Genomic DNA, 17,519 nt, shown 5'->3' with positions numbered 1-17,519 from the left:
CAAGCCATCCTCGACTTACATTTCAGCAAGATAATGCCCACCTTCACATGATGAGAGTTCCTACTGCTAGTCTTCATGCTTGCCAAACCCTATCTTGGCCAGCAGGGTCGCTGGATCTCTCTGCGATTGAGAATGTTTGGAACATTATGAGCAGAGCGCTCCAACCAGACCAGGATTTTGATGATCTAATGCACCAGTTGGACTGCATTTGGTCAATGAATGCAATGCTGAATTAATGTTTGCATAAGGGCCACTGGTGGACCAATGCCTAATTCTTTCAAATTGTGAAGCTGCTTCTCTTGAATAGATCACCTAATTTTTCTGAAATTATGTTGATCTGGTTGCCTCTACATGCCCATCACATCTCTCAATTTCTGTCCTATTCAGAAAACTCCTTCATGGTATACTGATTTTTTGTCTTAGAGTGTATAACATTTGGATTACGTAACACAGTTAACAACTATCAATAGGTAATTATACAGGATGCTTCAAGATTGGAGTGCATGAGAATGAGGGGTGAGGAGGGGGGGGGGGGGGGGAGTATTGCTATAGTGAAAATAACCCCCAATGTTTCCCTGAAAATAAGTCCAACAACGTGTTGTTACTAAGTTACATAGCACAGAACTGTATGATACCTAGTACCCATGCCATATAAGACACTCTAAGCATTCACCGTAAGCAGCAATACTGAACCCCTTAAGGCACATGTGGTGTAACCAGAGCTATGAAGCCAGTGCAGGGCCCTGTAGCAAATGCTAAGAAGAGGCCCTCGGTTTGTTTTATGCATCAAAGTTTAAGTTATAAAATAAAACAGCACTTTACAAAAACAAAACTTTTCTCAATTTAATTTGGACAAATTTAGTTATAACAGTAGTCAAATCACCATCTCTATGTTCATTAAGGTGAGGCTGGTTAGCTGTTCTTGTTCCATGGTGTTCTTAACACATTTCTAATGCCCTTTAATATTGAAAAAGAACATTCTGCATTGCAGTTGGTGATCATCAAAGACAAGTAACTGCCTAAGACTATTTCTACATAAAAAAACCACAATTATAACAAATTTTGCATAAAAACTTATAAAAATGCAGTTAAAGGGTCTCGTGCTTTTTGTTGTCAACAACAGCAGCCACATCTGTTTTGAGCAGCTCAGCAAACTGCACCAGTTCATCACCGAGGCTTTCTTCCAAATCATCTGGTTAAGCACTGATGACAACTGGAGTTATTTTCAAGATCTCTTCTGCTGTTAAAGACTTAAATGACGAAGTATTCCAAATACACTAGCCACTTAATGGTATGTTTCCACTTGTTTAGCTAATGCACAGATCACATTATCAGTTATGACAGTAAATGTCTGAACTTTAAAATGTTGAACAGGTTTTTTTTTATTTTCTCCAGTTTCATCAAGTGTAGCACAGCTGCTGAAATTGTTGTACTCTGCATTTCACTTGCATCGTCTTTAAGTCTACTGCTTATACTATCACAGTCAGCACTTTTGCTTTTGCTTTAATATCTGAAAATGTGGACCAAATTGCTTGGACATACCAGTTTAATGATTTATAAAAGGTATATTATGTGTTAAGGTCTTGATCACATTGCTGCAGTGGGGCGTTAGTTGCTAACAAGCATTTTACAATTTTAAACAATTTTTGATGTTGCTCAGCAACAGTCATACAATAATTTTTAAATGAAAACACCACCATGTGACTGTAATGACAAACTCAATCACTTGAAAATGGCAGAAAAAAACAAAATCTGGGTCATAATTAAACGAATAACAATACAGTCAAATGACAGTGTGTGCATTTAATAATTGTAGGGTTTTGTTCCAACTGACACTCATTATTCCCATTTCCAATTCAACCATCTTGGAAACTAGCCAGCTGGCCTGATGATTACTGTCTACTTTCAATCCATGTTATAAGATGTATCATCCAAAACTTGCTTGGTAGTAGTAAACTCACACACAAGTGCCTTCGTAGCAACTGCTCTCAGTATGGCCTTCCATGTCCAAGAACCTTAAAAATCTTTCCACTGGTCCAAATCACACAGGACATAGTGCACTACCAGAGTCAGTTGGTCTACATATGACGTATCAGGAGTGGAATCTAATGAAGCAGAATAACGATTGACTATCTTAATTTCACAAATAATACAATCCCATATGCTTGATGCAATTATGTGCATAAATTCCTAGCAAGTTGTTTTTGACAAATATGATATATGTCCCTTTCCTTTATTTGTATGAATATATACATATATTGGGCAAGAAAAATGTCAAATTTGGCTATTAGTTCTCATAAACCTAAATTATTTCCATTGTGAGGTGATCCAACAATTTCATCACTATCCTAAAATGCAAGACCTTGTTATGCTAAAAAAGTTATAACTGCAATAATTCATTCTAAGACTGTCCATCAACACTTTTCTTCAGCCTCAGTTTGACTCACAAGTTGAAAATAAACAGGTGCATCCTTGTTTTTTCCAAGCTAACAATGATATTATCACTTGTCTATGTGAAGCACTTTTTTCGTGACTCTTCAACAAAATATTCACGATCTTCATCATCTAATTGGTCTTTTATAAATTATTATGAACCCTCTAAATTTGTAACTTTGCAAACAAAACAGAAAAGTTCCTCTTTAAATTTTGAATAGCACAACCAATCTCTCCCATGTATTTTATTTGTTAATTTAATTGTGTGCATGAAAAATCACTTTTGATAGAATCGTGTTTCTTTTTCCTTTGTCGTATATTTTACTTGAAGACAAAAAATTACTGTTCATATGTTGCACTTTGCTATTTCCATTCACAATCCAAAACTCTTGATCAAAGTTGCTTGGTCATTCACAAATATCATTGGACTAAAATTTACTTTTGTGTCATTTTTGGCTCAGAGAATATGTAAAAACATCAGAAACATGTAATATACTTTCCACCTCCATTTGTCTTGAAGAAGACATCTCAGGGGCAAGAAGCCTTGCTGCGCTTTTAACTTCTCTGTGGTTGGAAGATGATGTGGCTGAACTGGGAGGACTCGCATCTGTTCGACTAAAGTATCACTTTTAAAAAAATGCAGCTACATCGGAAAGAGTTGCAGATAGCAATAAATAATTCCTACTGCCATCACCTGTACAATGAGGTGCAACTTCTGTATTTTCTGCTTCAATTTCTTGAGATTCAGGACCATCATTCTGAATGTTACGAAAACTCAGAAAGCATACATGTTTTTGATATAACGCTTTTTCCCATTTTGCTCTTTTGTTTTACACTTTGCACTTTCATATGCATAATGTCAGCCCATATCTCTAGGCATGTGCAGGGATGTCAACTGCATTTTGCTCCTTCATACCACTGGTGCAAAATTACTAATGTTCCAGAACTTTTAGAACAGATCTCACATGTGTCACAACCCATCAACAGACCAAGCCAGTTACTCAATGGAACTTTTATCCCAGAAAATTAATTCAAACTGTAATGACTATTCATCTATCCTCGAGCACCGCATCTGCTATTGATATTGCCACAGTTGGAACAAAGTAAATAATAAACAGTTCTAAGAAAAGCAATTTAAGCTACATTAAAAACACACAACCATAAGGGTGATAAAAAAGGTGCAAATTTACAAATAATAAGGGTCAAAGGTAACAGTCTTCCCTTGTACAATACACTACTTCCTAGATTTTATAAAATGCCTTTGAAGCCCTTTTTTATATCAAATTCCTGAAAATTATAATGAGGAAGTGTGTGCTCATGAAGGTTGGACATCAGAATGTTAATTTCCAGGTGTGTGCAGTTATTCTTAAGTGTTGCAAAGACTATTACTAGATTGCTAAATTATATGTTAGTGATATGAATTATGTTGAACAACAGACTGCCTTCATTGTGGTTCTGTTTGTTTTCCTTTATCTACAGTAAGCAACTGAATATAAATACTGAGAGAACTGTCATAATACTTAGTTTCTTGATGCTCAAGTAATTAACTCAAGTAACAGAACCACCCCCCCCCCCCTTCCCCCCTTGGGAAGATGTTGTCCAGAAACTGATGTACATCCAAACTGAAGAGTGCTTGCACCCAATTGTGCATTCCCTGTAGTACAGATATGAGCAACAGACACATTTTTCACTAGTACAGGTAGGGTTTTGCTCAAGAGAGTCAAGACTCCTGATCCATTTAGTCATCAGTGAGGCATGCATAAGCCTGTTAAGTGATCATGATCAGCACAACTGTACCACAGGGATTATCACTGGCATATTAATGTTATGTAAGTTCATGATGCCACCTCATCCAAGTGTTACTCTACAGTGAATAAAAGAAAAATGTCAGTATCTTGGTGGTCATGGGAAAGAATCACAAGCAAAATTCTGTTCATTATTGGAAACTGACCTTGTTTAGCCCCTGTATCCTTATCAGGTGGTATGGATACTAGGTGTAAAACACAGGGTGAGTCAGGAGGAAAGGTACATGCTTTGAGGGGTGATAATATTAGTGATTCCGCACAAAAAACTTCATATGGACGTATGCCCTATTCTGAATGGTTTCCGAGATAGAACACATTTAATATCACTTTTGTACGTTCTTCTTGAGTAACTCTAAAACCGCACCCTCCAGCGAAAATGTGTCACAGTACAAAATTGAATTATATTAAATTTCCTACAAAAAGGTCCCATTCATTTTTTCTCTATAACTAATGGTTTGTGCGAAGAGAGCACAAGAACGTTGAAAGACTTCCTTGACGCACATGCGCTGTTGCTTGCGTAGTTTTTGTGGGCCAATTTGAGCTAGCATATTGAGGTAGCAAGTTGAGACAAACAGTTGGATATGGGACACTTGTGGTCTATCAAGTCGGGAAACTACCCAAAATTTCCATTCGGAATAGGGCATACATCCATATGAAGTTTTTTGTTCAGAATCACTATCATCCCTCAAAGCATGTACCTTTCCTCCTGACTCACCCTGTATATCAGTCAAGCACTTGCACTTGCACTTGTTGTAATACGTGTCCTGCCAAATGTCCACAGATGGCAGGATTCAAAATCAGCTACTTGAATAGGCAATACTGTGCCTGTTAAATACAGGCAAAACATCTTTTATGATGATTGCTGTCTGTGCAGAAAATGTTCCTGATACTGTGTGCTGATTCATGCCCAATGCAATTTTCAGGGCCATTCACAAACAGCATAGCACCCTCCTCTAGATTAGAAAAGCACTCTCTCTCTTAAAAGTAACCAACTACTTCTAATTTTGCACTGTTCTTTCTCAACTTCATCATACCTCCCACAGAACACAGGAGTCACATATGTGTTACATACAGAGACATTTTTGTTTTATGCTGCAAGTAGAGTGGTACAGATAACATCACAAGAAATTCATCACTATAATATTTTGTATTAAGGATACTTGGTATTAGATTTTGTACAATTTCTGTACATTACCAGCAACTGTAGAACGTACTCTGACATCAACATTTTGTCTTATTTTGATGCAGGAAATCATTCCAGGCATTTGTTACAAATGTTTACACACATCTTGTATTTTTCTTAAAATGACTACATGAAACTGTGCGTTATATGTAAGAATGTCACTCAAATATGGCTTACCTCCTTTACGGATATCTGTGTGTAGGTGAGCTAGACCCTTTGCAACAGATAGTGCCATTCTACATAAACAATTCCAGTCCACCAAATTACTCCTGAGATAATCCTGAAGGCAGCCATTTGTGGCATATGAAAGCACCAGCAAGTAATCAATGTATCCCTCAGCACTCACACGTTCATCTGACCCTGATCAATAAAAAATAATAATACTAACAACAAGAACAAGAACAACAACATAATAATAAAGGAAGGTGCTGCCTCTAAGTGATTTGCACAGTCCTAATGGGATTATTTATAAATAATAAAATAAAAATAATGATGATGTCACATGTGCATTTACTGTAAATACAAGAATCTAAGTAATAAAATGCTATAAACTCAAGGGAGGTGAAATTTCAATTACTTAAAGTAACACAATTTTATCTTGAAGTTATTTTATGGGACTTAATTGTCTGCAATTTGGTATGACTTGTATTCTTTGCATCTGGGAAGATACATACTTAGCAATTGTGTTTATGCTTGAAACCTTCAATACAAGTTTTTGTATTAACTGCTCATCCGATAGCATTGCTGGCCATTGGCACACAGGCATGATAAAAAAAAAAAGCTCTGAGCAACATTTTAAACATAAAGCAAAGAAACACGTTGTCTGTCTGTCCATACAGAAAAACACATCAATAGCATCAATCTTTGATAATATTACACAAGTTTTATTAGTCAGTTCTACTCCATTCTCCTTCTCTCTCTACATTTTGCTGTCTTCTCCAACAAAATTACAGCATTTTAAGGTGCACACTTATGTATCCTCTCCCCCCCCCCCTCTCTTTTTCTCATTTTCCCTTTACTGTGCACTTATACTGGCACTGCACATAATTTAGTCTGATGCTGATGAACCATTTTGTGCTTGGACTTGCTTTGATGTTTGTTAATGTTCCAGATCTGCCTCTTACAATGACTATTCACTGCGCACTCTTTCTTACTTCTTGCTTATTACATTTTGGTCAAAGTAATGGTCAATGAAATTTGTTTTATTATTTGCAAAGGAGAAACATACATACCAAAATATGTTAACAAAGCAGGATTATCCATGAATGGTAAGCAATAGATATCACGTTCATTATGAAAGTATTGTCTGTGGTGGCCTGGAAATATTTTTACAGCAACTTCCTTGTCAAGCAATGTTCCTTTAAACACACATCCATATCGCCCCTGGCCTGAAACATATATGAAGACAAAAGGCTCTAACAACTGCATATGAAAAATACAAATACAAATACAGATTTCAGTAAACCTTACAGAAGTGTAATGTTACATAATAAAAAGTGATGGCTACATGGAGAGGTATGTGAGTCTGCAGGCGTGTGTACACACACACACACACACACACACACACACACACACACACACACACACACACACACACACAGTCCCCATTGCAAACATAGGGAATAGTGTACATAGCATGTATAGTGAAATGGAGGAGTGGATTGTAGAATTTGCATGTGGAATGAGTGGAATGGTGGGAGGGGTCTGGTGGCATCTGGATAGGGATGGGTGTGGAAAAGGGGCTAGTGGAGACTGACGTCAGGGAGACTGCAGGATCGAAAGAAGTGTTATTCAGAGAATCTGGTATTATGAGGCACCCACTTAAGTCTCATATCATGTTTTGCTACTGGGTGGTCAACTGAAGACATCAGCTGTCAACAACTGTAAGTGACAGCCATCGAGAAACGGAATTATTGCATGCAAAACATGATATGCTTTATTCACATTAGATGGTATTTCCATGGTGTAAACTGAGAAATGGCAGCTATAACTCTAATTTCAAATTCTCACTAATGGAATCTTCGTAAGAATGCATGCATGTAGACAATGATAAGTGCCAGAAACATAGCAGCCATCAGTAGTAATGTGTGCGGTGTTACAAATCTGGGGATGATGTGGATAACTAGAACTCAGATACAGATTCTGAATATGTTCCTGAACACAAATGCGCTTCAGGAGTTTTTGCTAATCATGTAAATGTGAGTATTTATTTAACAAAGTAAGTCATGTCCCATACCACAGTTTGCATGAATTAACACAACAAGGTAATGGTTGAAATACCTTGACATTGTTCATGTGCTGCAGTATGGCAAGAATAAAAACAATTTTATATTTTGCTGAATCATAGATAAGTTTCTGAGGATGTTATATTTCACTATTATAAATATTATTAATGAAAATCTTAATACCAGAAACTGAAACAATTTGAACCTTTCACATCTGCATTTTTGAGAGATTTTGCAGTAGTGTTTCATTAATTTAAGCAACAAGCAAACTCTGGTAAGCCAATGTTAACCCATGTAAAGTGCATTCTGTTTGTAAGTAAACAATGTTAAGTACCTATTGATAAATTTTTACAAATAAAATTTGGTAAAATTTATTAGAGATTCTGAGCAAATAATGTCATATCATCATATGTCCTATTCTTAACAGTTTCTGAGGAAACTGTTGAATACAATGGGGAGCAAGACAAATGCAAGTATAGTAAATGAAACATTGGGATTTAACATTTTGTTTAATTGTGTACATTTCCTCACAAAAAGAACAGAGTGAACACAAAGGAGAAACTTCTCACTTTTATTTTACACATGTGTGTTCAAGTGATGATCATGATGATGATGAAGTCCCATACTCTGTGACAGAATGTAGGGAACGACGCGGGAGACCCTCACTGCCATACTAGGCAAGGTCCTAGTAGATGTGGTTTGCCACTGCCTTCCTCCGACCAGAATGGGGATGAAGGAGTGTACAAATGAGCTCAGATCAGCAACACAGCAGCTGTCTACAAGAACTGCAAAATGCATGCAGTTGACAGTGGACTTTTTGAACACCTTTTGTAAGGAGATATATACTACCAAACAAAACATCAGATCACAGTGTTTCACTTACTATCACCTGCACTTGTCCTGTTACCCACTGTGTTCATTAGTTTCCTAGGAAGCTGTCAAGGACAGGACATATGCTCATACGACATTTTTTTATTCAGGATCACTAATATTACCACTCCTCAAAGCATGTACCTTTCCTCCTGACTCTCCCTGTATACTTGTAAACAATGACTTATCTGAACTTAAAAATCACATTGCATGTACTTGAAATATCTCATTTATGAGAGTTTATTGAAACTTTACTGTGAAATTTCTCAAATCAACCAACTTGTCCCCTACCACTGCTTACAGCTAAGGTCTTTAAATCTGTCCCTAACCACAGTTTAGCAGTGGCTATCCATTCATATGGACAGTTGGCTGCTGGCCATGCCCACATAAAAGACTACACTGTACTTCTGACTGGAGTAGGATGTGATATGTGGGGGCATAGGACATGGTCTTGTACTTGTCTCTTGAGTCTTCAATAGGGATATGAGCCCTGTAGGTGAAGACACTATCACTGTCTTAAAAAGACAGTAATTATCTGACAGAAGTTATCCATCAGTTATTTGACTCTTCCACCTACAAGCCCTGTCACAGTGATCTCGCCCCAGAAATCTTGCATAGCCTCCAATCCCTACCCAAGACACTCACTCTCTTGCTCAAAACAAATGAACAGGACATCTCTGACTTGATGTCTGAATAAGTTGTTGGAAAGGAAGGACTATACATAGACGGTAGGACATCTCTGAAGTCTCATTTGTGGAGATGTTTAAGGAGATTATGCTTTTAAGAAGTATTGCAGGCATTTTGAGGTTAAAAAATGTGAGGTACCATACAGGCATGTTTGTAGGAATGCCTGTGGTACTGCCATGTCCAGCTGGGCGAGTTTGACATGAGTGGACAGGTACTGTTCCTGGATTCTAGGGGGAACATCCGAGACCAACTGACTGTGTGTTCCACAGTCTTTTCTCACTTTCAGAAGAGAGTGAACAAAGCTTATTCACTGAGGGAGACAAAGTCTCCACGAAGTCAGTTTATGTTAAACAGAGCTAGCAAGATATCATGACAGGCTCTACCGAGTTCAGTTGTTACTAGAGAAACACTATAAGGCAATCTTGAATTAATTTCTAACTCTGGAAAGGCCCAGTGGTATTCTTCATTATCATTTAATGTGAGAACCAACCACCCCTCCCTATCAGTACCCAATGTAAGTGACATGTTTAGTAATGTTTAATTATAAGCAGACTGAATGGTCGGCCAGCCTTACGTTTGGGAGGCAAAATTCCAAATACTAGGAAAAAATTATTCCTAGCTTTCATAAGTTACCTGCTCCTCAATCAGGGAGGGAATAAAGGTTAGTAGAGGAATGTTAGAAGTGAAACAGCTTTCAGAGCCAAAGTTCAGGATGGGCCCACTTGCTGTGAGGATGGGTAGAGGGGGATGGGGGAACAAAGTCTCTTCCCCTTGTCCTCATACTAAGTGAGTCCCTCTCAGTTTGAGGTCTAACTGACTGCACCTCCTTTCCAACCTCATCCATTGAAGCTTCCTTTCCTGCCTGAGGAAGGAACAGACAAGTCCCAGCACCTACAAACTGTATGTTCCAGGTTTAAGACTTTCTATCAGTAGGTTTTGATTGGGTGAACCTTGATATCCTCATGCAAAAGTTGAAATATTATGGAACAGTAAGACACAGCAGGTTAATGGTTTTTATCTTATCTGAATGACGGAAAGCAATGTACAGGATTATTTTAAATGATGGACCCATTTTCAAAACTTTGTATTTATTCAAGTACAAATCCAAACTGAACAAGCTTTAGCCACTAAAAAGAAGAAGTTTCGAAGGTTTTTTTTCATAATGTTTGATATCAATCTAATAAATTTAGTAATTTGTAATTAATTAGTTTTTAATAACTACTTAATAATTAGAAATGTGATAAATATTATAAATGTTCAATGTGGCCACCATTAGCTGCACAGCAAACTTCAATGGAATAGCCAAACTCATCCCACACACACGAAAGCATATCTGCTGTTACTGAGTGCACAGCAACAGTGATCCGGTTCTGCACATTGTTCATAGTGGTTGGTAGAGGTGGGATGTAAGCGGCTTCCTTCACATAACCCCATAAGAAACAGTCACAGGCAGTGAGATCAGGAGGTCTTGGTGGCCCGAAGTGCAGAGCCAGGTCCTCAAAGTCCCCTGCAACCCATCCAGTGCTGAGGAAGGGAGTCATTCAAAAATCCTCGTACACCACGGTGCCAATGAGGCAGAGCTCTGTCCTGTTGGAAAATGAAGTCCTAGGAATCTTCCATAACTTAAGGGACCATACAGTTGGTTGGGGTATTCCAAGTTCTCAACTGGCTCTATTGGTAGACGTCCTGGGACTGCCATCAGATATCATCCTCTGACACATGCGAACAGCCTATGCTTTTTCCCTTGCACACATTGCCAGTCTGTTTAAATTGCTTAAACCAATGGGTAATGCTTTTGCGAGTTCATGGTTGAATACTGAATTTGGTACGAAATGCCCACCACGCTGCAATTTGCAACTCACTTTTCACGTACTCAAGAGCCCAGAAAACCTTGTGCTCCACAGTCACCTTCTCACTCTCAGCTGGCAGTGAAATGGAATGATGGCCCTATTGCCACATGAACTGTACTTGCCACTTCTGAAACCATCACCGCCCACCCGCCCGCCACCACCTATCAAAAACTTTGAAACTTGCTCTTTTCATTGGTATAAAGCTTGCTCATTTTGGATTTGTATCTGAATACATATGAATTTTTGAAAATGGGTCCATCATTAGAATAACCCTGTATATCAGTTCAGTGTTACGCACGTAACAATATACACTCAGAATTTAAAGCATCAGACATAGTGTATCAAAAGGTTTAATTTTTGTAAGTAGAAGATTGTTTGTGTATAACCAGAAACCACGGTTTCAGAAGAAACAAATTTTGTCTTTTTTGCATTAGATACAAACTAGTACAGGAATAAAATGTAATATCAGTTCTATTATGGAACAGGCAAATAATAAAATATCTGAAAACATCAACAGATGGTTCAAGGCAAACAGACATGGGCGTACCCAGCGAGGGGCAGAGGGGGGTGGGGGGCAGCTGTCCCCCCCGCCCCCCCTTAGAAGATATTCGCAGTTTTTCACTAGTTTACTGTTTTATTTAATAACAAATGCTGCATGTTTTCTCGGATTGTACAAGTGCATTCTTGTATTTAAAATGTTTATTAAAAGCAGTTTTTCACTGGTTTACTGTTTTATTTAATAAGAAGTGCTGTATGTTGTCTCGAGTCCTTGTTTCCTGAGACTAGTATGACCTGCCCCCCCTCCCCCCTAGTTCAGATCCTGGGTGCGCCCTTGTAAACAGATTATAATTAAATTTTGGTGTGACTCAGTACATACACTTCAGTACTTTAAACAGAACTCCATGACCTATTCAAATAGGTTTTGCAATTAATGAAATAAAAGAAGCAAAAAGTGTATAGTTTTTGGGACTACAGATAGATCACAACCTTAATTGGAAAATCCATTGCCTAGAATTAATGAAGTGCTTTAGTTTAGAAACATTTGCAGTGCACATGTTTACTACTATGTTTGATTTAAAAATAAATATACTATTTTATTATGTACATTTCCACTCACTAATGACTTAAAGAATCAGTTTTTTTTTTTTTTTTTGCCCCTTTCGTACTCAACTTACTTGGACAGTATTTTTAGGACACACAAGCGTTTTATAAGAATTATATCTGATGATAATTCTAGAACATCCTGCAATGACCTCCTCAAAAAACTGTGTATTTTTACAACTCCTTCACAATACGTATGTATTCATTAATGTCCTTTGTCACTACCAACATTTTTGTTTTCTCAATACGTGGTGAAAAGCATGAATACAATAAATAGATAAAAACAAACTTCTGCAAAGAAAGACTAGAGGTGAAGGAAAGATACAGAGGTACAAACATATTCAACAGCCTGCTAGAGCACACTAAATATAATACAGATAATGTGGTAGTTTCTAAGGAGGAATTGAAGAACTTTCTGTTTGGCAACTCCTACTCCACTGAAGCCAATTTTCACAGAAATTCTCAAATTTTATGTTTTATATTATTTAATGATTAGAATTAGCAATGTAAGATAACAGTGTATCATAATGCTAAGTCATTTCACTGCATTGCACTTACATTAAACTAAATGTACATCTCAGACTTATTTCCACATCCCTGCTGCACCTCTTGGTGAATTCCATGAAATATGATGAATGTAGTGTAGCTGGCAGAGAACATTTCAGAATGATATTCCACAATTATAAAAACTGAAGTGAAACTCAAGTAATGATATTCTCTCATTACCAATGTGGCTAAAAGTATGCACCTAACCCACATTACACTTCATGAGAAATTTTTCAGTATGATGCTTCTTGGTACAGCCCAATAATTGTAAATATTTTACTGAGTGTCAATGAATATATTTACTTACCTACAATTGTGGATATTTTTAGGTGCTCCAAGGCATAGGTGTCGGATTGGTAATTTCCTGGACTTCCATTGTCCATAAGATGAACAGCATCAGCTGTCTGCTTGTAAATAGAGGCTTCATGTATTTTCCACAAAACGATTACTCCAACACCCACAGAAATTAACACTAGTACAAGGCCACAAACTAAGGCAATGAGAATAGTTCGATATCCATCGTCAGCAGGTTCCATTAAACTTGTAGCTATGAAAAAGAGGATGAGTGAAATATGTTGGTTATTTAATAATACTTTATCACATAAACAGACAGAAGTATTGTACATGTTAAAGGAAATTTTCAGAAATGCTCAACACAGAAGGATGATGCAAAGCATAAATGTGCAATGTTATGTTACTAGTTCATAAAAATCAAGTATTCAAAATTTATTCTGAGGCAGCTACAGATGAAGTTCTGCAAGTCTAGTCTTTAAGTATAAATGAAATCACACACAGATCTCCACCAACAAAATTTGACATGTTGTTTGTGGACATTTTCTGATATTTTGGTATAAGGCACCTTTGGTCTCCAGACGCTCATTACAGAGTAATAATTTAATTACAATTTGTTAGGCTTTGCTGTCAGAATTATCCCTGTTGCTTCGGCATAGTGTTGTCGTGCCGCTTCTCCACTGCATCCAGTGCATCCATACACAATGTGCAAATCACTAAACTCCTCATCAGTTATTTCCCAGCTACTGAGTGTCACTGTTAACATATAATTATCACTGCCAGAAAAATAAATCTGTAACAGAACAAGCAACACTGAATGAAACCTTGAGGACCAGCAGTAAAATAAGCATTGCTGTTGTTAACAGCAAGTAATGTGAGTGAATGGAACAAGTTTGTTTCCAAAATAGACCCACAGCATATGCTGTCGACATTTGCACTACTATGCGCATACTTTCACTGCAGTACTGATACAAAGGGTAAGAATCAAATTAAATGTAATTACTCATTGACGAACCTCTAGAGACCACATGTCCCATACACCAAAATCCTCAGGAACTATCCTGAACAACTATCTAAATTTTGTCAGTGGAGTTCTGGTTCCCCTGGATATGATGTGTGTGTAGGGAACAAATGCAACAGTGTCCACAGAAAGTCTTAAAGGCCAGAATACAACTTGACTGACCATATAAGAAGAAGCAAACTGTATTTGTAATCAAATGCTGTTTTAAAACTGTGAAAGCAGTATTCTTAGGATTGTGAAAGGAGCGAAATGATGGCAATTCTTAACTCCATTACTCACTGGACAGATGGAGCACATAAATTTCACTTTCCACTGATACACCAGGATATCCACAACAGTCAAGGCAGATGGAGACTAACTGGGGCTAAATCCCAAACCAACCTAACTGCTTCATTCCCATAATGTTATCTATGAATATTGTGTTACAGTGCAAAGGGACTTAAGTTGCATATAAACCTGTGAAAATAAGTAAATGGAATGAAGATCAGCATTTAATGTCCTGTCATGTATGAGGTTATTACAGACAGAACTAAGGATCAAATAGGATAACTAGGCATGTGCTTTTCAGTGAAACCATCCAACCATTCACTCTAATCAGTTTAGGGAAACCATAGAAAACCAATGGCCACACTGTCATTTAAACTCTGATCAAAGTTCATTGCCCAAACCACTACAATTTTGATAGTAAAACTGCATTTTAAACATTACCTAAGACTAACTAGCTAGACTCCCTCAAGGGACCTGAAATATATTCAAAAACTAGGCTTTTATAAATGCTGCAAAAAATTGACTTTTAACATAAATGGAACTATTATCACCACTTCAATCAACACCAACCTAATTCATGTCAAATTTTAAAAATTGGAAACTCCAGACTGGATTATCAACAGTGTAAGGAAAAGATAGACTGCTACTTATAATAAAGCTGACACATTAAGTTGCAAACAGGCACAACTAAAATACACTTACACACAACCTTTCGGCCATAAATCTGAAAAAAAAAGAAAATCATACACACAGTCATTCACACAAGCAAGCACACCTCAACACACATGACCACCATCTCCGGCAGCTCACACCAGAATGGAACTGTCATATAAATGGAAGCAGCAATCTGAAGAGTGTGGGGAAGGGAAAGGGATAGCAGTGAATGGGTGGGTGGGTGGAGGGGGGGGGGGGGGAGAACACTGGTGGTTGGTGGAGTGTGCAGGGACTAGACTGCCAACAGATGCAGCATTAGGACCCTGTGAGGTGGGAGGGGAAACAGGAAGTGAAAAAGGAGAGGTATAAGGAAAGATGTGTAAGTACATTGGCTGAGGGCAGCACACAAAGAGGGTGAGAAGCAAGAAAAGGGAGTAGGTGACAAGACAGAGGGGGAAGAAACTGTTGGATGGAGGGTGTGGGACAGTATGTTACTGTAGGTTAAGGCTAGAATAATTTTTGGAGTGGAGAATGTTTTGTAGGGACAACTCCCATCACCACAGTTCAAAAAAGGTGGTGGTGGTGGTGGTGGGGAGGAGGATCCACATGGCTCACGTAGTGAAGAAGCCATTTAAATGAAGCACGATATGTTCAGCTGCTTGTTATACCACAGGGTAGTTTACTTTGCTCTTGGCCACAATCTGGTAGTTGCCGTTCATCCTGGTGGACGGCTGGTTGGTAGTTACACCAATATGAAAAGCTGTACAATGATTGCAGCAGAGCTGGCATATGACATGGCTGCCTTCACATGTGGCCCAGTCTCCGATGGTGTAGGCTAAGCCTGTGATAGGACCGGAATAGCAAGTGCTGGGGGTGGACTCGGCAAGTCTTATACCTGGGTATTCCATAGCGATAAGATCCTTAGTCAAGGGATTGGGATTGCAAGTGGCATAGGCTGGACTAGGATGTAGTGGAGATCAGGGATCAACGTAACTTCACTTTAGAAGGCGAGGGGGGGGGGGGGTAGGGTAATCTTGGGTAGGATGTTCCTCATTTCACAGCATAATGACTGTAATCAAAGAAGGATGTGGTTCAGTTGTTCCAGTCTGTGTTGGTACTGGACGATGAGGAGGGCACTCCTTGGCTGGTTCTTGGGGATGGTGGGAGGATTTGGGGTGCGAGGGGGAATGGCGCAGGAGAGCTGTTTGTGGACTAGGTCTGGGGATAGTGCATGTCTGAAGGCCTTGGTGAGATCCCTGCCACACTGTGCAAGTGAGTTTTTGCCACTGCAGATATGCCATCCCCTGGTGGCCAGGCAGTATGCCACCTCCCTGTACACCAACATACCTCACGCCCATGGTCTTAAGAGCAATTGAAGACTTCCTTTCCCAACTTCCTTCAGACTCCAGACCCACTACCTTATTCCTCATACACATTCCTAACTTTATCCTAACTCACAACTACTGCTGCTTTGAAGGGAAGGCACACAAACAAATCTGTGGCACAGCTGTGGACACCCACATGCCACCCTCCTCTGCCAACCTGTTTATGGGCCATCTAGAGGAGACCTTTCTAGCTTCACAAAATGTCAAATCCCTAGTTTGGTTCAGGTTCATTGATGATATCTTTACGGTCTGGATTCTGGACCAAGATGCCCTATATTCATTCCTGCACAATCTCAACAACTTCTCTCCCATTCACTTCACCTGGTGCTCCTTAATTCAGTGTGCCACCTTCCTGGACACTGACCGCCTCCTTTCTGATGGCTCCATCCACATCTCTGTCCACATTAAACCCACCAACCACCAATGGTATCCGCATTTTGACTGCTTTCATCCCTTCCACACCAATAAATCCCTCCCGTACAGCCTGGCCATCTAGGGACAGAATACCTGTACTGACAAGAATTCCCTTGACCAATATGCTGAGGATCTGTCCAAGGCCTTCACAGACAGACACTATCCTGCACACCTAGTCTGCAAACAGATCTCCCATGCCATTTCCCCCTCACACCCCAAATCCTCTCACCATCCCCAAGAACCAGCAACAAAGGAGCACCCCCTTTGTCACCCAACACCACCCCAGACTGGAACAACTGAATCACATTCTTTGCAGGGCTTTAATTACCAATCATCATGCCATGAAATGAGGGACATCCTACACAAGATCCTTCCCACTCCCCCCCCCCCCCCTTTCCCTTTCCAAAGGGATGTTCTGTCGACTCCCAATCTGCACAATATCCTAGCCCCTTTCCCATGCCGCTCCAAATCCCAATTCCTTGTCACAAGGATCATATCCCTGTGGAAGACCAAAGTGCAAGACCTGTCCAATCCACCCACCTAGCACTTCCTACTCCAGTCCTGTCACAGGCTTATCCTACCCGAACAGAGACCGGGCCACCTGTGAAAGCAGGCATGTCATATACCAGCTCTGATGCAATCACGGTACAACTTTTTATACTGGTATGACTACCATTCAGCTGTCCACCAGGATGAATGGCCATCACCACCAATCTGTAGCTAATAGCAAAGTAGTAGACCATCCTGTGGCACAAGATGCAGCTGAACATAAAATGCTTGATTTTAA

At 39.1% G+C, this 17,519-nt stretch overlaps 1 protein-coding gene across 4 annotated transcripts in view; it reads right to left on the bottom strand.

The window, feature by feature from the left end:
* LOC124555391 (bone morphogenetic protein receptor type-2) overlaps nucleotides 1-17,519 on the bottom strand; it is a 350,813-nt gene that overhangs the window by 74,708 nt on the left and 258,586 nt on the right. For all 4 annotated transcript variants that reach the window (XM_047129287.1, XM_047129285.1, XM_047129286.1 and 1 more), the window contains 3 exons: nucleotides 13,008-13,247; nucleotides 6,654-6,809; nucleotides 5,599-5,781 (listed from right to left, as the gene is read on the bottom strand). In XM_047129287.1, coding sequence (XP_046985243.1) covers nucleotides 5,599-5,781; nucleotides 6,654-6,809; nucleotides 13,008-13,247 — 579 coding nt within the window. The remainder of the gene's footprint in view (nucleotides 1-5,598; nucleotides 5,782-6,653; nucleotides 6,810-13,007; nucleotides 13,248-17,519) is intronic.

The sequence above is a fragment of the Schistocerca americana genome, chromosome X (assembly GCF_021461395.2).
Source record: "Schistocerca americana isolate TAMUIC-IGC-003095 chromosome X, iqSchAmer2.1, whole genome shotgun sequence".
NCBI classification, from domain to species: domain Eukaryota; kingdom Metazoa; phylum Arthropoda; class Insecta; order Orthoptera; family Acrididae; genus Schistocerca; species Schistocerca americana.
The sequence above is the reverse complement of the archived record's forward strand: the minus strand, read 5'-3'. Positions and strand labels throughout refer to the sequence as shown.